The sequence below is a fragment of the Cryptomeria japonica genome, chromosome 3 (assembly GCF_030272615.1).
Source record: "Cryptomeria japonica chromosome 3, Sugi_1.0, whole genome shotgun sequence".
NCBI lineage: Eukaryota > Viridiplantae > Streptophyta > Pinopsida > Cupressales > Cupressaceae > Cryptomeria > Cryptomeria japonica.
Window position 1 is genome coordinate 348,781,986 of NC_081407.1, and position 22,000 is coordinate 348,803,985.

At 35.5% G+C, this 22,000-nt stretch overlaps 1 protein-coding gene across 1 annotated transcript in view; it reads left to right on the top strand.

Annotated features, from left to right (window-relative positions):
• The window catches only part of LOC131076508 (probable serine protease EDA2), a 161,449-nt gene that overhangs the window by 79,386 nt on the left and 60,063 nt on the right, over nt 1-22,000 (top strand). The window contains exons 8-10 of the mRNA XM_058013735.2: nt 4,060-4,168; nt 4,340-4,436; nt 17,286-17,380. Coding sequence (XP_057869718.2) covers nt 4,060-4,168; nt 4,340-4,436; nt 17,286-17,380 — 301 coding nt within the window. The remainder of the gene's footprint in view (nt 1-4,059; nt 4,169-4,339; nt 4,437-17,285; nt 17,381-22,000) is intronic.

Genomic DNA, 22,000 nt, shown 5'->3' on the forward strand with positions numbered 1-22,000 from the left:
CCTTGTCTGGTTTACCACCAAGTGATTTTTAATATTCTCCATATCCCACTGAAAAGTGGAAGGGGCTGGCTTGCCGCCTAAGCATTGTATTATTTCTAGTTATTTGAAGCTAACGATCCCCTCAACACTGTATGCTCTCACCTTCCCATATTGGGCACTTGGTGATCAGAAAGTGGAAGGGTTACAATTTCAGCATTATTGTATCTTGATTTCCTAACCTTAATGGGTTCTTGTTGTGATTGTAACTGGAAATAAGTTGAAAAAAATTGTGTGGATACTACAATATCGTAGTAGAAAGCCATCCATTTTTGGGAAGAAATGAAGATGAGGCTTGTATTCCAAAGAGAACATAGGGACCATTGGAGAGGGTATTTAATAATGATGCTAGAGATATTTGTTGACCAATCCCTTGCTAGATGCTTCTATGCAAACGGTTTATCATTCAATGTGGTTCGATCCCCCCTATTGGCAAGAAATGGTAAGAAAAATAAATGAAGCTCCAAAGGGGTACAAGAGCCTAGGTTATGCGAAGGTGCGTACCACTTTACTGTCAAAGGAGGTCAAACATATAGAAACTGCATTAGCTCCCATTAAGGCCTCATGGAAAGAAACAGGTGTGCGTATTGTTTCCAATGGATTGAAGGATGCAAAAAATAGACCATTAATTAATGTGATTGTGGTGTGCCCTAAAGGGACAATGTTTCTAAAAGCTGTTGATTGTGAAGGGCGAGTGAAGGATGCACAATTTATTGCTGACATCCTTATACAGTGCATTAATGAAATAGGTCCTTAAAATGTTGTCCAAGTTATAACAGACAATGCAAAGAATTGTAGAGCAGCTGGTTTGATAGTTGAGACGCGATTCCCACATATATTTTGGACACCTTGTGCCATGCATTCACTTAACCTCATGCTATAGAAGTTGGGTACGAAAATAGCTTGGATCAAACAAGTCTATGCTAAAGCTGAAGAGATCCAAATGTTCAAACAAACCACCACATGTCGCAAGCTATTTTTAGATCATTCTCGTGGCTAGAGCGATTGAAGGTCATTCAAATTTCAAACAATGCAATATTTTGATTTTATGTTATACTTAATAATTTATTTAGAAAAATTATATATATACATTCTTCTTTATTTTTAACTACTTAATTTTTTTATATTCAAATAGGTTGCTGAGACTAGATTTGCATCCAACACAATCATCTTGAGACAACTTGTGAAGGTTCGAGAGGCACTTTCTAGTATGGTCATCAGCCAAGCATGGAAATATGGAGGCAACCCAATACTAAGAGGGCAGCAAATGTGAAGCAAAAGATTCTAGATGACACTTGGTGGGATCATGCGGAATATCTTCTTAGTTTCACCGAGCTGCTATTCTGACATGGATAAGCCATGCTTGGGGGAGGTTTATGATAAAATAGATTCAATGATTGAGAAAATAAAATTCATCATAAATGCAAAAGAGCAGGACCTTGAAGAAACACTCTTCAAATAGGTGCAGTCAATTTGTGTTGAGTGATAGAACAAAATGACCACCCCACTCCATCTTTTTGCCTACTCACTGACTCCTAAATATTGTAGTGAAGAGATCCTTGCTATGCCAACAAGTCTGCCACCATATCATGATACAGAAGTCGGTGACTGGTTTAGGAATGCTCTTACTTAACTCTTCCTTGATGCTGAAATGGAAGATGCGGTTACAAGTGAATTTGCCGATTTTGCAGTCTCCATTGGTCACAATCATGTTGCTCTTCGTAACAAGTACAAGAAGGATGCTCACTCTTGGTGGTACGTCAATGGCCACAAATCACCACACCTCCAACTTCTCACTCCCGCAATCAAAGTTTTATCACAAGTAAGCTTATGAATTTTTACACTCTCTCTAAGTTTGGTTGTCATTTAAAAATTACTATTTTCAAAGTTGAAGTTTGATTTACAAAATTGTTAATTTAAAGACTCTTATGAGAGCTCTCTTTGCTTCAATAGGTTGCTAGTTCTTCTTCAGCTGAATGGAATTGGAGTACATACTCCTTCATCCACTCAGTGAAGCGCAATTGATTGGCATCAAGCAAAGCAGAGGATCCAGTCTACGTGCATTCCAACTTGCGCCTTCTTACTCACAAAAATGATGAGTACAAGGAATGGGCAACAAAGTTGTGGGATGTAGAACTGGAGTGTATTGACTTGGATCTTTCTATTGTTGCACAATCTTCAGAAATTGAGGAGTCAAGTAGCAAACATACTTTTAGTGCAAGTGGCAATGGGGTTCCATCATCTAATGTTAATGTTGATGACAATCTTGATATTGATGATGACCCATATGGTGTTGATTAGTGAACTCAGAACGGATTACTGATTAGTGATTGTAGTTTGGTTTTTTTTTATATTGAAAACTGAATTTAAATTAGTATGTTATGTTTCAAAACTTGAAATTTGTAATGGTTTTGTTTAGCATATGTATTGGTATATGACATTCTAAACTTAATTTTGTTTTTTAGCTGCATATATATATATATATATATATATATATATATATATATCTTTTATTTTATTTTTGTATGAATGTACCCAACCTCCCAAAATATTTCTGCTGTACCGACATTTTGTACCCATGTACCCGTACCTGATTTGGCTACTTAGATATTTAGTTTTACAATTTTGTATTTATTTAATTTTTTTGTATATATATATATATATATACACACACTCATGTACCCAAGGAAAAAAAATTGTTGTACCAGCGTAACCATACCCATTCTCGTACTTGTACCAGCAGCTTAGAAATTATATATATATATATATTTTCCTATATATTCCTATACCCTGTACCCTTACCCAAGGAAAAAAATTGTTGTACCGCCATACTCAAACCTGCATCTCGTACCTGCACCTGTACCTGAATTGGCAAGTTAGCAATTTATTATTTCTAATCAATTGTTTGACTTCATCTCTTGGAGCATTATGTCTTCTTGCACTTCCTAAGACATTGCTAAATTATTGATTCTTAACCTTTAAGAGAATGCGATTCAGCATTTTTAAGAGTTGTCTCATTTCCTTACAGAATGCTGTACATGTTTTGATGTATTTGATCAATCTATTAATATGGAATGATAGAGATAATTTTCTTAATCCATTGCTTATCGTAAATAAACAAATCAATCTGGCACTTATATGTTTAAGATGTCACCCCTAAGAAAAAAGAAGAATAATACCATTGTTCTCAACCAATAATTATACTTTTTATTGTCTTGGGTGAATCTTAGATTATCGTTGAGCTAAAATGCCCTCTTTGAAAGGTATTTATTCTGCCCAAACTCTACTGGCTTTTGTACCTAAACTCATCTCGGTTTTGGCCTACATTATCATAGCCATGTTAACATGGTAGTAATGCCCAGTGGAAATTGAACATGGTTTAACATCATGACATAGCTCCATTACCACTAGATCACGGCCTGCTGGATAACTGATAATGATAGAACTTAGAATGTGATAAGAATTTTTTCATATCCAACCAACCAGCCACTGCTTCAGTGAATTTGTAAACATTTCCTGAGTATAAAGTTTGAATATTTAGATTTCTTGAGCAAGCAGGGTTTTATTGTTATCCTTCTGCCAATTTCCTATTGTAATTTCTGTAATGTTTGTATGGCAATTTTACAGGATTGCACTGAAAAATTCATATAACTTGCTTCTACATGGCAAAAAGTATTTCATACTTATACATCATAAGTAACATTTAATAGCAATTTCTGTGTGTGTGTGTGTGTGAGAGAGAGAGAGAGAGAGAGAGAGAGAGAGAGAGAGGAGAGAGTAGAGTTTGTATAAACTGCTTCTAAATTTCTAACAATATTGCATTCTTTTATTTCATAGCAAACAATAGCTTATTTTTTTCTGTCCACTTTTTAATCTGTTGTAGAGTTTGCATAAACTGCTTCTAAATTTCTAACAATATTGCATTCTTTTATTTCAAATTTCTTAGGTAGAAAACAATAACTTATTCTTTTCTCTCCACTTTTTAAAAATCTAATATGGCTGTACTTGTTGGGCTTTTGATAGGATGTTTATGCAGAATATGTAAAGAACTATTTCTTTGGGACATTCGGCTCAAGCATTGAAACATATGACCAAGAATCCCTGAAGAAGACCACTCTCAGTGCAGAGAGTGGTAATTGTCTAGAGGATGGCTGAAAATATGCTTGAAATTTGGATCTTACCATTTCCATGCAACTATTGGATGATTACTAGATATTATTTATAATCTACTCTATACAAGTAACATCTACTGCATAGATATTCATTTTGCTTAAAATTTTAAACATTACTTTTGTTCTTTCAGGTGATCGATTATGGTGGTATCAGGTTTGTACTGAAGTTGCATTTTTTCAGGTTGCCCCATCGAATGATAGCATACGCTCGTCAAAAGTCGACACAAAGTAAAGAAGGAATCCTTTTAATTTTTTTTCTTGCTTTTCTAAGAGATATATTGTAACTTATTTTCAAAGCTTATTAATTTCTTCCTAGTAATCTCTGTTTGATTGTGGCTTGAAAATAGAAGATTAGCAAATGATAGGAATGTTGAAAAATAAATTCTTTATATCCTTTTAGAAAAACTGTAGGATACATGTCTTGTTTTAGATTTACAATTTTGCAGATCAAAAAGACAGATGTTCTAGCCATGTTCTGGCATGGACACATTGGTTCAGTTTCTTATTCAATTTTCTTAAGTTTCTTTTCCAAGACACCTCATACATCTGTGCAAGCAAGTTAGAAACCCTTTTAAGGATTAAAAGTGTAGAGTTATAATTTGATATCACGTAATATCACCCTTAATTTTTTCCAAATTTTTTCCCACAATTACATTCAACACAACACTTGTTATGGTTAGGAAATGAAAACCAATGCTGCTGAAAGTAACCCTCCACTTTCTGATCACCGAGAGCCCAATGTGGGAGGGTGAGAGCATATAGTGTTGAGGGGATCGTTAGGTGCTTGAAAACTGGAATTGATTACAAATTTGGGCGGCAAGCCAACCCCTTCCCCTTTTCAGCGTGATAGAAAACCAGAAGATTTGGTGGTAAACCAGCCAAGGAGAAACACCAACACACGAACAAATCAACTCTACCACAGTATTTCAGCGGGAGGACTTATTACAAACAAAATCAACTCGACCGCAGTATTTCAGCGGGAGGACTTATTACAACAAATCAACTCTACTGCAGTATTTCAGTGGGAGGACTGAACTCACTTCCTGATTACAAACATAGAAGGTGGCCAAGCCATCTTCTTCCACTTGTGCAGTGGGAATCACAAATAAGATGCAAACAGTGATAGCTAATGGTACTACCATTTAACTTTACAATGAATCATTCTGAAAATTGTAGCTAATATGAAATATAGGCTATTACAAACATAGAACTGAAGGAGAAGCACGAGAACAAGGAAAAGCTTTGCAAGAGAGTAAAAACCACAATACCGAACTGCTGTCACAGAGAACAGCCTGCTGCAACTCCAATTTGCCACCACGAACCACAACAAACTATGGAAAACCACACCAACGAAGCACAAACAACACTGGAGATTTGCACACACCCAAAAACTAGAATCGTTGAACACAAAGTCACCGAAATATCCCACACAAAGCACACCAAACACGTCCAGCAACAAACACCAAAAGGTACGGCCAACAAAGGAAGGTACGACCAGCAAGGAAAGTACGACCAACAATGAAAGCCACGCTCTTCACCAAAAATTGTGCGCTCCAGAGGAAGAAGATGCCACTCACTCAACATTCCAACAAACGCTACCCATAGGAATCAAACCAAGCAATCGAAAATCGAACCACAGCTAGGAGTGATGTCTCACACTCGAAACTGCAAAAAGCCCTAGGAGGTTTTCACCCTCGAAGAAATCTGGAGTCAATCCGACAACATAACAGTATAAGTTTTCAAAAGATATCCAAATGAGAGCCCAAGCTCTTATTTATAACATTTGCTCACCGAAATTCAAATTCAACACCTCCAAATTCACCCACATTACATGACATTTCATTTCACCCAAATGAGCGTTGCATTTCATTTCATTACACTAGCATATGGCCGCCCAAGATGTATTTTTTCCTCTCCTAGACAAGTTCGAACTTGTCCAAGGTCCACAAGTAATATTTCAAAATATTTTTCCCTTTTTCGACCCTCGACTTAGGAGAAATAATAAAATCTTATGAATAGAATATTTTTCCCTCTTTCCTAAGTCGTCCAATTTAATAATTGAATATTAAACTTGGGACAAAGTATTAATATTTAATAAACCATTTTGCAAACGAAATGTCATAAAATTTTAACTTGTCACTGAGCCACCACATAACTGCCAAAAATAGCCGGTGTTGCTAGAGTAGACTGAAACCCTAAAAATTTCCGCACTTACTAAAAATAGTAAGCGACTCCCAACACCGTTAGGGCACAAACTGAGATCAACTATTACTTACTAAAAATAGTAAGTCCATTGAAGAGTAGTCAGATGAAGTTGCATGTCATATTGTCGGAAAACTCTTGGAAAACCCAGAAAAATGTGCGACTCAGACCCTACTTACTAAAAATAGTAAGTATGCAAACCTCAACTGAATGCAATGCATGTACCATCATTGCGAAGCTCTTTGAAAACCCAGAAAAACTCCACAATCAGAAATCCCAGACTCCAACTGCTTCCCACTCAAAATCCTCCCGGAAGATGGAAACCCTAATTCTGCCAAAAATAGCCTACGGGCCTCTTGAATAGGCTATTCTCCGCCAAGAGTGATCACTGGCTGGAAGGGGACATTACATATCATCCAATTGTGTCAATGTTTTTGATTGATTAATCAAGAACCTCTTCCTTTTTCAATGACCTTACACACAAGAACCAATATATTCTATGGAACATAATTCTATTATGTTACACGATTATATTTTTATTTTTGGAGCAACATTACTGAAGGCTGTAAGCTGTGCTTAATTCTAATTTCTGACTATGATCTTGTGAATATCCGTGTATAACTTTGTCCTTTGCACATGGAGGAAACAATTGTAGAGCAGTTGTACATCTCTATGTAAAGTGAGTGCACCAATTATAAAATAAAATAATAAAATGGGCTGACCTTGTAGACATAGAATAATTGAAGCAATGCAATCAAAGGCTGGCCTAGTAATATGTTACCGATCAGCCCACATGACTGCTATCTTCCATAATTCCGTGGAGTTTTGGAATGGGCAGACGGGGTAGTGAGGGAACCAAGGGCCTAAATTTGGGGATGGTGGCTCACATGATATATAATAATAAATTAAAATATAGTAAATACAAATTTAATATATACAATTTTTTATATATTAACAATAAACATATTATATATAATATATAATTCTTTGTGATTCATAATCTAATACATTAAATTTTAATATATATTATATACAATATATGCAATATTGATAACTAATATTAAATAATAATACTTTTAAAGTCTAAACAAAATCAAGAATAAAATAACTATATGGAAGATGAATCCCAAATGTTACAAAAATTACATAATTGTGGTTGGAGGGTCCAATTAAGTACTATCTAATCCTGCAGCTTAAACAATACTCAAACACAACCCAGAGTGAAATAAAAGAAATTCACACGAATAACTAAACTTTAATGATTCAACAATTGTAATCTCCTCTGTGTGATTAACATAATTAATTTATTTCAATATACTAATATTGATTGAGAGACTTGTTGGTGTACGTTTTATCATCTACCAAACATTAGAATAAGATACCCAAAGGTATTCTATCCTCTACTGAAAAATCACCGCTGATTCCAAGGTCTATATGTGCGAACAAGTGACTTTAGTGGGATAGCTACTTGGGTAGTGTATGCTGAAAATCTCAAGGGGGACTTACGTTTACGAATGTCTTTCAAGCTTCTGGACTTAGATAGATTTATCAATTTCAGGCTCTCTTTTTTTGGATTTTTCGGGATTTAGACTTTCAAAAAGGAAAAAAGGGGATAGGGTTTAAGAAAGTTGATCTAAACCTATGAATTCTGGAGACGGTTTTAACTGGGTGTTCTTGGGAAACCGTACTTTGCTTCACCACACTAAGGACAACTACAAAAAGCGGGTGCAATCTTCAATGGGTTGTGCTTATGATCGAAGTTTTGGCATACACAGAGGATAGGCTCAGACTAACTTTGCACAGTGATATGGAAATCTTCCATTCACCAAAAGGATGAGCGGAGATATACCGTTAATTAATACTTATCAAATCCTTCATTCAACTCTAACAACTTTGAAAGCAAATCTAAATTAACTTCTAATTAATGTGTTGAGGAAACTGAAACCATGCTAATCACTCAAATAACATAGATTACAAAGCCTTAAGAGAAAGCACACATGCAATGTATCATTTGGAAAATGACCTTTATGCAACAATATGTCAAAAACCTCACACTCTCCAAATGAGAGGAGGTAGCCTTATATAGTTTTTCAGAAAACAATGAACGACCAAGATCAAATGGTGATCAAGAGCCCAGATTGAAATTTACAAACCCTAATTAGGGTTTCTCAAAACTCTATCAATTCAGACAAACAAAAGAGTGACATGTGGCACATCTGCTATTATCATTGAGGTGAGTGTCCAGTTTCCCTTTTTGCAAATTCAATGTATCTTTACACAATGAGTCGAACCTCTTCTATAGTGACACTTGGCAAGTTACTAATCTGGAAGTCGATGACGTCCACATCATTAGTACACGTGGTGAGGATGCACTCCCACTCAACTTCCTGGGCAAGAAAGTTGTCATCAATGAGGAGAAATCTCGCAATTCTTGAGAGATACCCTTTATCAATCATCCCTGAGACTTTGAAAAAGCTCGACTGAATTCTGGCTCTCAGGTTCTCTACTTGCAGGTGTTTTTCTCGCATGCCCTCCCTTTGCCAAATTTCTGATGCCACATGAAACACTTTACTTAAAATTTCTCTAACATTCTTCTCAATCTCAAAACACTTAGTCTCAGATTTCTTCAGGACCTCAATCCTAGTGACCAAAGCACAATACCAAGTGTTAAAATCATACTTATCCCCAGCCTGGATGACACCTGCATCTATCAAGTCTTTCTTTGACAGACCTCGGATAATCCTCAATCGTGGAAGTATTTCATCTTGTATTTTTTCAATATCCTCCCAATTTGTAGCCAAGTCCTGAATTCTGCTAACTAATGAAGAAGCCGACTCGTGTGCTGATACCAAGTTTTCCACAAGAATGTCAGCCTGTGCCGAAGCATCTGAGCTCCATTCCATAACTTGCCCGAATGTGCCCTTCATGTCCTCATAATCTTTCATCGGCTCATGTGGAAGAGGCTGCGGAGGGGTAACTGGTATCTCATGATTAAGTGGCTTAGTTAGATGGAGAACATATTTTCTCCATTGCTGATTCTCTTCTTCAACCTTAATTCTTTTCTCCTTTTCCTTGGCTAGTCTTGCCTTGAGGGCGTTGCAATAATCATCGAAATATTGAATCTCTTGATCTTGAGTAGGCTTACCCAACTCTACTGTAGTGATCTTATAATCTTCTGGAGCAACATCACTCTGGGTCTTTCCTTCCTTCAGTACAGCTATTGGAACCGTTTTGAACCCTGCACTATCCCTTTGAATCAAAGAGAATTTTCTAGCTGGCTTAGGTGGTTTAATCACAACTAGTTCTTTCACCTTCGCCAAAAATGCTGCAGTATTCTCTTCTTAGTGGGTCTCATTAGGAACCTTAGCCCTAATCCTCTCTCTCAACCAATCAAGAATGGTTGATCGCTCCTCGGTATTTTTATCAAATTCACCATCTATTTCCCCATGGCCAGTAACTATATTATCAAGAAAAACCATTGGAGGCTCAACTTGTTCCTTGGCTAGATTTTGGACGGCTTCTCTCATTATCTTTACAACCGAAGGAGAAGGCACTCTTACTTCATTATCCTCCATATCTGTGTCCATCTACTGTTCCTCAATAGTATTCTGGTCAGGCACAATAGATGCGACACTCAAGGTTGAATGACCTTCATTTGATTCATGTCTTTCCCCAATGATTTTCTTTCCCTTGGCCTTTCTAGAATATCCAGCAGGTTCCTTTCTCTTCCGGGACCCAACATTTTCTAGATTACGAGCATTGCCTGAAGAGATACCTTTGGACTTTAGTTGCTTTGTCTTCTCGGATGTCCACCACTTAGAGTATTCGACCACTGTCTTCATAAGGTCTGCCAAATCCGATTTTTCCCCATCTGCCCAATCAATCAAGGCAAGTGGCTCATTTCTTATCTTCTCAAAACCCGACTGTTCAAGTTCAGGACTGTCTTTCACTTGATTAGCGACCCTGAATACTTTTGTTGCTCTTAACATGCCTAGGGGAATTCTTGACCAAAATCTTCTTCTGATTTCGAAACTATCGGTTGCGTTAGCCCAATAATCCTCTAAATCAGTTCTGTGTTCAAATACAATTCCTTCTACCCTTTTCATCTTACGGAACGGATCAAAGTTCATTTTTGCCTTGTATAGGTAGAAGGGGTACCATGCCAGCTCCTTTTCAGCAGTGGCAACAACTTGTGCTGATGGACACGTGTCCAATCCATTTCCAATAGTGGGAGAAGATGTTCCTGCCTTCTTTTGCTTCTCTCTCTGAACCGTCATGAAGTTCTTCAGTTGCCTCACAACTTCTAGCAGCACAACTCGGTTGGTGGGATAAATTGGGAGCTTGCAGGGAGATCTAGAGAATCCCTGAATTCTAATATGGGTGAATTTTGGGTATTGGATATACCAATACCCGAATCTGCTTATGAGGTCTTTTGACTCTTGAGTTAGTCTCTGATGTAATCCACCTTGCAGTGTTTGTGTGATATGCATCATTCACCTTCTTGAAATGTAATTTTTCTTCCATATGCAGCTGGGGGTAACAATTGTAAACAGGAAACTGATTCTCCTTGTTTCCCACCTCTCCTCTGCAGGTGAGGCCTTTGTATCTATAAGTTCTAGCAAGGGAATAGAACAAATACGAACTCATGTAGAAGATTTTATCTCCCTCCAAATTCTTTAGGTGGCTGTCCAAGTTGTTGCTTATTATTTGAGCCCAGTCAATCATCTTGACTCCATTCATTATCTCATTAATGAAGTAATACCATCCAAGGCTCAAATGGAGCGCCTTGGGGATTACCCATTATTCGGTTCAAAAGGACAATCATGTCTCCAACGTCTTCTTTAAAATATGCCCTCACCAAGTTCTTCTTTGATAGTTTAGAGGCCCCCTTTCTTGGTTTATCCAGCCATGAATGATTGATGGTGGCCTCGTACTCCTCCATGTGGTCTTGATACATTTGATTGGCCTCATCCTTGGTCACATATACAGCATTATGATATTCTGGGATTCTAAATGCTTCCCTTATGGCTATATCACTGATATTAGCCAACACTCTTCCGTTTGGTGCTACACTATCTTTACTATTAGGGTTGTAGTGCCTGGCACACTCAACTACCAACTCCATGTACAATGCCACTCTTCATCATCTTATGCGCGGTCACAGTAGGCACAAGGTTGTCCCAGCCAAACATCCTTTTCTTAAACTCCCTCAGATTGATATGGCCGAGGTTGGTATCACTGACATTCTTCCATTTCGAGTTCATCCTTGATTCAGGAGGAGCATCCTTGTCTACTTGAAACTTCGCTGCGACTGAAATCTGCGAAAACATATGGAGCCTAAGTTAGAAATCAGAATTTCAATTTAAAATTTGAGGTTTTGAATGACCAAGTGATTGAAGTTTTTACTTCATTTTTCATACTTAGTCATTAAAATGGAGTTTTCACATGTAGGAATTTCGAAAATGATAATAAAACTCAATACTCTAAATTCTGATTTTAATCCAAAAACCAGGTCTGCAATAACATCAATCTCATCCAAACTTGTTTTGAAAGGCGGGAAATAAGAAAGAAGGTATGAATATTCAGTTCAACTTGATCTTTCTTATTGAAACTTTGTACAAATCTGTTAAAATCACCTCCAACGAACTTAGAAAACTCAGAAAATCTAATAAATCTGCCTTCAAAACCAACTTCACCTTCGATATAATGAGAAGAAAAAGACAAGAAGATAGAAGGAACTCGATGAAAACTCAGAAAACATGATGAATCTGCCTCCTATCAGCTGGTTTAACTCCAAAAATCTGAGAATGCTGAAGTTTAAAATGATAGTTAAACTCAGATCTTCACCAAAAATACGCCCAACCTGCAAAAGCCTCTGAAAATGTCTTCAAACCTGCTAGATAACTCCTTCAACCTACTCTCAACACTTAGAAATTCGAACTCTTTTGTGTAAAAATGAAGGAAAGAATGTCTTATTTGTATTGAAGTTGGATTTCATAAGAAAGTTTCTAATTTGATTTTGAGTTGCAATGTCATCCTCATCTAGTTCGAATCTCTCATAAATGTAAGTTTCTAATTTGATTATTTAATCGTATCTCTTCATTGATTATTTATTTTTGTCTTATATGTGGAGCACTTCTTAATGGAGAAGTTGGCCTTTCTCAATATTTCCAAATCGTAAACTCCAATTCGTGCTGCTTCTTTTAATTATTATATCTTCATTGATGTACTTCTATCTCAGCCACGTCACTTATAATGTCTCGTTGAATTGCATCGCGTGGTGTGGGGTACGATAAACTTATGTTCCTGCTGCTGTAGATACTCATAGCGTAGATATAGGTGATCGAACTGGTGGATTTTGTTGTCTAACCACATTCTTGATAATCACTAACTATTGGCTTTACATATCGACACAATCCCATTGAGAGTAGACTGATCAAGGTATAATATATTTATCGATCATGGTATTTGATCATCTGTATCTTGAGATTATGCGTCGATAGTACTGGGTCGACGCTAATTGTTATTTAGACTTGGTAATTCTTATTAGTCATTGTCCACATTTATTATTGAATATAAATTATATGTTTGTTATTTTAAATATATATAAATTATGTTCATAATATAATATTCATTTATTTTTATTTGAATATTTCAAACATTAATAAATATTAATTAAATAATAATATTTAATAAATAAATAAATTTCAAATAATCATTCTTTGATAATTATTAGTAATTAATAATATTTAATAAATAAATAAATTTCAAATAATCATTCTTTGATAATTATTATGTCAATTAATAATAATTATTGATATATATATATATATATGATGATCAAGGAGGGGACGTGACAACAATAGCTTCAAGAGCTTGGATAATGCTAAGCATCAGTGTTTTGATTAAAAAATAGATCTAGGGATGTCACTATCTTATTCTGCTTTCTAATTTTCAAACATCTACTAGCTGATTGTTTCTTCCCTAGAACTGCTCTTATGTCATATCGAGCTTGTCTATTTATAGATGTAGAAATGGATTGCATTGGTGAGAAACATAATACATCATCAGAGGCAAGTGTGATAAGGACCAATATGCCAAAAGTAAATGATTTGATCTTTAGTTGACCTTAGAATTGGAATCATCATCTATGTAGCATGTAGGTTCATTGGAAATGTTTAGGAAAACCACATTCGCTTTACCTCAAGCTAGAAGTCTCCAAATTCAATGCAGTTCCTTACATGACCCCTCTTAGGACCCATAACAAAGTAGGTAACCTTGTGGCCCAAGTTTCAAATGCTTGGGGCAAAGTTCGAACAATTTGCCATTATACAATGAATTGTTTGGTATTGGTTCCTAGAGATAGGAAACATGACTGCGACAATCAAAATCACATGAAATTTCATTGGAATGTGTATGATGGTTTTTTTACTTATTGTGCAAACTGCACTCAAAGATCTTTAAAATCTGCAACCACACATTGCTGAGCGTTGACTGGGTTTGCAGTGATAGATAGGAAGCTTTGAATCAACAAACATAAGTGTAGTGAACCACATACTTGTCACACCTCTACAAAACATCTTAAAAACTAAAAAAGTTTGTACAAAACCACAAACTTTAAAATAAAATATTTTTGGATGATGCAAGATTGCTCTTACCATAGAAGCAGATCACGAGATCTTGGATCTTGACCTTACCCATTTTTTTTCCAAAATCACCAATGATATCAATGCAAAAAAGTTTAAAAGAAAAAGTGCATATTAACATAGTTAAAAAAGGAGTAAAATTACATTCATTTCAAAATAGCACTTTAACAATTATTTTTTTCGAATGAAGTCATTTTTTTTAACTAAATACGAGGCCATTTATTTGTTATGTTTTTGTAACAAATCAAATTGTATGATATAAATGATGCCTTTTATTTGCATTCATAGTTATTGTCATTGTGCCGAATTACAACATCTAATGCCTAAAATAGTTGTAATGATGATGTTTGTGTAATTCCCCCTAATTAGTTATACTTATGTTTAACCTAAATTTGGCCAAATCTATAAATAAGTGATTGGGATTTTATAGGCGTACCTTTGTAGACTGTTTTCCTGCAACAAAATTAGAGAACATATATGAAATAATACTTAAAACTGAAATATAAATTATATTAAATAATACCAAATCTGCTATATTAATGACTGTTAGAATCATAATTGTCAGATATAATTAGATTATTATATTTTCTAGAAGAGATCAGATTATTATTAAAGCATGTTTGTAAATCAGTTACTAATCAATTGCTTTAGTCCATTAGTTGGATAGGGTGTGCAAGAAACCATCCTCCTAGGCCCAAGGGCAGAATCCCATGTCCCCCTTGGTTCCATATGAAAGGTGTTAGGCATCCATCATGGAGTGGCATACCCAGTGAGGTGTTCTATCGCCGTTCCCCCTCATCACAACTACCTTCTCTCTTAAGCCCAAGAGCAAATACTTCTCCCCTCTTGGTTCCATGTGGCAGGTATTAAGCATCCACTATGGAGTGGTGTACTTAAAGAGAGCCCTTCATTTATAATGAACCATTTCACAAATGAAGTTATATCCAGTCCATTATGACAGTCAGCTATATAAGTACCATATTGTGTTATATTACATAAGTACCTTATAGTGGATTAACATTATGTTCCCTGTTAGTATTACTTGTATCAGTGTTATTCATTTACTGTCATAATCCCATTACCATGAATTTACAGCATTATCATAATCTGTGTAAACTGAAGTGTATATTGATTTCTTGAAATCATGTGCAGATATTCAATTATATGTACTGTCAAATAGTATTGTTATTTTATTGCTGTTTGAACAAATATAATTTGCCCTTTTAACTTTATATCTGATTAATGTTATCATTCTGATTAATTCTGTCACAATGATTTATGTCCAGAAATATTTATATAAGATTTTGTATATATATATAAAATATTAGCTAACATATTTAATGTTAAATCAGAAGATCATAGGTGTTCTGAGTTCGAACCTGTCACTGCTCGTATTATTCTTTTTATTGGCTGGCAGTCCTGATCCTTGTCTTTTCTTCTTTGCTGGCAGACTGGAGAGATTATCTTCATCCTATCTTTTTTTCCTATCCCCGTTGGCAAAGAGAGGGGAGGTATTTATCCTGTCCACCCACGTGGGGAAGAGACACAATGGTTAAAATCTGTAGCGATTCTTTGTGAAGAGTCACCACCTTTTCCCCTAGCGGGATCCACGTAGGAGCTATTTCCGATGTTAAAGAGGGTCATCGGGTAATTGCAAATATCGGTCAATGGGTTTGGCAAACTCTTTAATATAAAGGCATTATTCAACATTATTAGAGCATAATATATAATTTATGCTGCTAATATAATAATATTATAAAATGTAAATAAATGTTTATTGCAAATATAATAATACCATAATTTTGAGGATTGATAATTGGACATCATTTTTACATAAATGTAATATAATACAAATATAATCTTAACTAATTATATGACAAGAATTATACTGATTGTTTCTACTATAAATGAGGGAACATGACAGTTTGTGTCATCAACCTTGTATATTATTGAGGAGTAATAAGGGTGAAAATTTCTTTTGGGAGAGATAGGGACCCCCCACATCCTATAACATGGCTTAAAATGCTTTGAAGATAATGCTTGCTAACTCTCAGTTGTTGAGAGGTGACAATTATGCAACTAGGAAAAAGTCCAAACTTATTGCAAGATTCAAAATCTTCAGGATCTTATTGGCTACATCATCAGACCAACACAAGTTGGGGACAAGTGGAGACAATATTATAAGGCCAATTAAGAAGCCAAATTAATAATCTTGTTTAATGTTTCCAATGAGGGTCAATCTCACATCTGAACAAACGCAACAGCTGAAGTGGGTTGAGAATGTCTCAAGATTGTATATGAATCCAAGAATAAGAATCAAAGCTGAAATAATCCTCCTACCCTTTTTTCAACAATTGCCAAACAAATATTCCTCCTTCCCTTTTTTTGGACAATTCCCAAACAATTTTTTTTATGTTTTTGAATTTCCGCAATTTTCCAGAATATAAATGTATATTCCATGTATTTCAGGTCCTTGATTTTGAGCTTGATTCTATCATTTAATATTGGCAATTTTTACCAAAAAGTAAATTCCATGGGTTTGTACTTTGCACCCAATTAGAACATTTTCTAGTTAAAAAGCACATTAATCTTAATAATAATAGTGTGTTTTATCTTAATCAAAACATAGATGAAACAATTTTAACAATCTACTATGTTAAATGGTCATAGGCACAACTGCATGGGATCAAATTGAAGTGCTATTGACTTTCAGTGTGTATAAAACTTAAAAGTATCTTTTAAACATGATTTGAAATGTTATTTGTATAGTAAAAGAGACAGAATGAGTTGATGGTCTTCAAGCCCTTGAATCTGGGTTTGATTCTATCAAGTGATATTGTCATTTTTACCAAAAACTGTATTCCATGTGTTTGCACTCAATTATAACATATTTTTTAGTAAAAACGCACATTAGTCATGATAACAATAGTGTGTTTTATCTTTGTCAAAACATAGAGAAGACAATTTTAACAATCAACTACATTCAATGGTATTCAATGGCCATAGGCTCAACTGGGTGGGATCATTTTGTGGTCCACTATATTGGGTTTATACAAATTGAAATATAGTTCAGATTTCAGATCCAGATTACAAACAAGAAAAGGTTCTTAGTAGTTTTTGGGTATCATATTTTTATCTGATATATTTGTTGATACATCTCTTATAAATTATAATGATTCATTATTATAAGTCTGGATTGTTGAATGCGTTGAGCATTTTTTGAATATAGGTACCATCTGGATCTTTGTAAAAATGTATTTGGTGAAGGGATATATCCTGAAGTGGATATAACTAACTTATATTATGGAGGCACAGACATTGCAGGTTAGCTCATCATTTTCCTAATTTATATGACATTTATTATTTGGTTATTTCTGTACCATTGGACTTTAAATTACAGATGACTATATTTAGGTAGTAGGCAAAGTATAAATTGGAGTTGAGAAAGCAAAATATCTTTCTTATTTTATGTTGTAAACGTGTCCACAAAAATCATTCAAGGATCATAAACACTCAAATTTAGGAAAATCTCCTAAAGAGGTAAGGCACGTCATCTTCAAATACTGCTGGCAGTGCAGTCCTCAACCTGAAACCTAAACCATTTTAAGAAAGCAATATGAATATGTCTTACCTGAGTTGGTAAAAAAAAAAAGTGAACTCAGAATTTTTTTTTGGGTTACTTGTTCGTCTATAATGGATTATATATTAACATTGTTGGATATTTGTGTGAAATTTTCAAAAAAGTTTTATACACATTCTTTCTGGTTATTTTCGTTAGAAAGTTATACTACTAGCAAGCATGTATGATCATAGGATAGTGATCATCATTGGTCATGACATGGTATGCAGGTTGAAATATGTTACTCCCTTTGAATAGTTATGCACCAATCTTAATATATTCCAAATTTCATGTTAATATTTTGATAGCGAGCAAGCTTTTTCTTCTACAGCCTTGATCATTGAGTGGCAACTATCCATTAGCAATCCAATTTTTCCATGGCCAAAGCAAAAGGATGAAAGTTGTATACATTTTTATGGGTGGTCAAACATGGTGAATGCTGCCAGAAATCATTTTGTGCACAATATAAAATAATCTTACTAATAAGTCTGTCAAGAATTCTGTGCACATGAATCTCTAAAATAGTGATTGTGGTGGGTGGGATTAAGTACTTGTCGAGAAGTGTGTCATTATTCAAAAACTTGGACTTGGCAAAAACTCAGCAAGACAACTTTTACTCAGACTTGGCAAAAACTCAGCAAGACAACTTTTACTCGGACTTGGCAAAAATTCAGCATATTAAAAAAATACATAAAGTTGTAAGATAAACCTAAATAACATGCAAAATACTGAATTTAGAGAATTTGAAGGTAGTTTCTCTATTAGTTTTAAACCAAAAAAGGAGCATAATGCCCATCATTGTGTCATATATTATATGATGATTGATCAACAGCCATCATCATAGAAAATTAAAAGTCCATATAAATTTTGAACATCTTTCTCCTTCGACTAATGCTCCTAGTGATGGTGCCCAGAAATTGGATGGTAAAGATTCTTTTTGAGGAACAATATCATCCTCAAGCATATCCCAATCAGCATTCAATGAAGCCCCTCCTAATGCCTCTGCCTTTGCTTTTTCCTGCACTTCTGCATCCAATGATGATTTTGCTGTTTCCCTCTCAAAATGAGCAATCTCCTCTGCTGAAACCATCAGCTCAACATTCTTGACAATCCAATTTGAATATGGATTAATGTCATTGAAGTCAGTGACATCCTGAGTCTCCTTTTCCATCTACCCTTTTTCACACGAAGATGAAATTTGTATTGCACAAAGATAGGGTCATTGAATTGTTTTCGAATGAATTTGTTGCACCACCCAAAAGCTTCATAGGATTGTCACAGAGTGCAGATGTCAAGGCTTTGAAGATTTAGTGTTTTTGCACCATAATCTTCCCACCACAAATCTTCAAAGACTGTATAATAACTTTGTAAGTAAATTAGTAAGCTACAATTGCACTTATTAAACAACTCTATTGTCTAGGAGACTACAATTCAACTTTTGAAGGAATTATTAAGATTTTCCAGTAAATAATAAATTTGTCATTGTGGTGCGTGTGAATGGTGAAAAGAGAAGAAATAATAAGTGCAATGTGTACTAAGAAGTCAGACATCTATTACATATATGCCAAGGGAAGATTGAGGTATATTTTTGAGGCTGAAAAGTCTTGCGTAGCCTGCGTAGGCTTTTCTAAACTAGCTGCTACGATCCTAAGGAAGTCCATACCTCTCATGGTAGTCAAGGAGGATGTGGCATGTAAGGGTGGCACAACGACCTCGTCAATCCTCAATGCAGCTACCAATTGGGTCCATATTGTCTAGTGCAGCCTAGTATAAATAAGCCACAACCACTTAAGTTTGCTATTCATAAATTTGATACAAACCATACCACTATAAGGAGGCTGTACTGTTATTTGGGCATGCCGTACACATAAACGAGGTAAATAAATTTTAAGAGGTTTCTGGTTGTATGTTAGGTTGCTTCATAAAAAGGTCAGCAATAATTTTAATTATTGTATTTCATCGTATATCAAGTTTGAAATGTACTTTTGAACACAACAGTCTGCAGCAGTAAACTTCGTGTTTATCGAATTATATTTGGTGCATATTAAGCAATGGAGTATGGAAACTTGTTACCAGTGCCTGGGAATTGTGAGAATAAATTTCTGTGATGTTTTTTATACCAAAATATAAAGATTGAAGCCAATGTTCAACACCAAATTTTTCACTTTTCTGAATGCTCAGAAGTATAGGAATTCTCTAAATAGCAGATTTGAACATTAAATGGTTGCTGATATACATTGCCTAGCTTTGTGATGCATCATTAAGGCCCACGTCTCAGCTTGTGACAACCCAAAAAGGTGATACCTAAGTCCAGGTAACCTTCATAATGCCTAGCCAGTCCCTCCAATGTGTAGCAACTCACATGCCTAGCTGTAGTTTATGTGGCAGCCAACAAATATGTGAGTTTGTAATTCATGTCTACTTCTAGTTCTAACCCAAGTGATTGACTCCCTTGATGAGTGTGGCACCTAGCAATGATCCTTTCCAATGCCCAAGCAGCTAAACTTGAATAAACCTTCACGTCCCCCCTGCTAGAACCTAGTGGCCTGCAAACGAAACTTCCAACTCCACTTTCAGGAGTATGGCGTCTATTTTTGAAGTGCCAAAAAGCCCTTGACCTGCTACTATATTCTCATGCCCTACCTTGTTTGGTAATAGTGGCCAAAATGAGCACACTATTCACCCAAATCATTCAATAATCCATTGATCAGTAGTAAGAGTCGCATTTCAAACCATGGTGTCTAACTTACCCTGCAAAAATCTTCAATATTTCTAAATCTTTCAATAATTTGTCTTTCTTGCAAGACTTTAAAAATTATTAAATCTTCAATCTTTCAATCTTGCGTGAAACCTATGTGATTGGCTAGTGTAGATGTCTCACCACCGAAACCAATTCCCTTAGGGTTTTTCGTCCTAGTGTTTGCTCAAGTAAAAGCTCGAACTCCACAATAGAGAAACAGAAACAAACATCAGCAAATGAGCTCTCAAATCTCCTTCTATAACTTCTCGTAGAACTTTTCCTAAAGTCCTTTTTAGTTCCCGCTCAAAATATATCATTAAAGTACCTTTATAAAGTGACTTTATAATATTGGCCTTTTTAATTGCTTAAGTCACTCTATGAAATTAATTAAAGTCCTCTATAAAATTACTTTATTGGACAACTTTATTTAAATAATTAATTAATTCTCTTATATAGCTCAAAATTAGCCTACGATAATCAATTAGGATAAATGGGTCATTTTTGGCTACTCCATTTCCGGGGACATTGTAGTCCTCCCTTCTCAAGATTGCTTGTCCTTGAGCAATAGAAAATTTGGATGCTACAAAATTTCTTCACCTTCCCAAGTAGCATCCTCTAAGGCAAGTCCTTACATCTGATAAGGTACTCCTTGAGCACTTTGCTCCTTAGCCTCCTTAGACATCCAAGATAACATCAGAATCCAATACCAATCCACCCTCCTCATCCAAGGGTGGGAGCTTTGGAGATGAGTGATGTGCTGCCCAATTGCCTTTTTCAGGCAATAATCGTGAAACACACAATGAATTATATTATTTTTAGGACATCAATTCATAAGCTACTTCACCAACCCTCTGTGCAATCTTGGAAGGGGTATAGAAGCGAGGCTTAAGCTTCTCAATACCATTCTTCTTCAAAGAAGACTATCTGTAAGGTTGTAGGTGCAAGAAAACTAAATCTCCCACCTCAAAAATTCTCTCAACTTTGTGCTTACCTGCATAAATCTTTTGCTGGTTTATGCACTCTGAAGGTTATCCGCAAGTGACTTAAGGATGTCTTGACTCTCTTGAATCCAATCTTTCGGCTTAGGAGTTTTGTTGTTCTAAAATGCCAAGTGTATGAAAGACATAACATCATATCTGTACAATGCTCAAAAAGGAATCATCTTGATCGACATATGGTAGGTGGTATTGTAGCACTTCTCATCCAAATGTTCCCACCCGATCCAAGCCCTTTTATGCCTTCCAACATTCTTGTGCGAGTATCCTTCCACCTAGTTGTTAAAAATGTCTGTCTAACCATCAATCTGAAGGTGGAAGCTAGTGCTCAGGGTCAACGTTGTGCTAGCCAACTTAAATAGCTCCTACCAAAAGACACTAAGAAATCTTCTATCCCAATCATTGAAAATGTTTTTGGTAACACATGGAGTCTAAATACCTCTCTAAAGAACAATTTTGTGACTTGGGGTGCCTTATATTCAAACGATATGGAAAAAAATGTGCATATTTAGTCAACCTATCAATAGATGCAATCTTTGCCCTGTACTCTAGGAAGACTTGTGATAAAATCCATAGATATACTCTCCCAA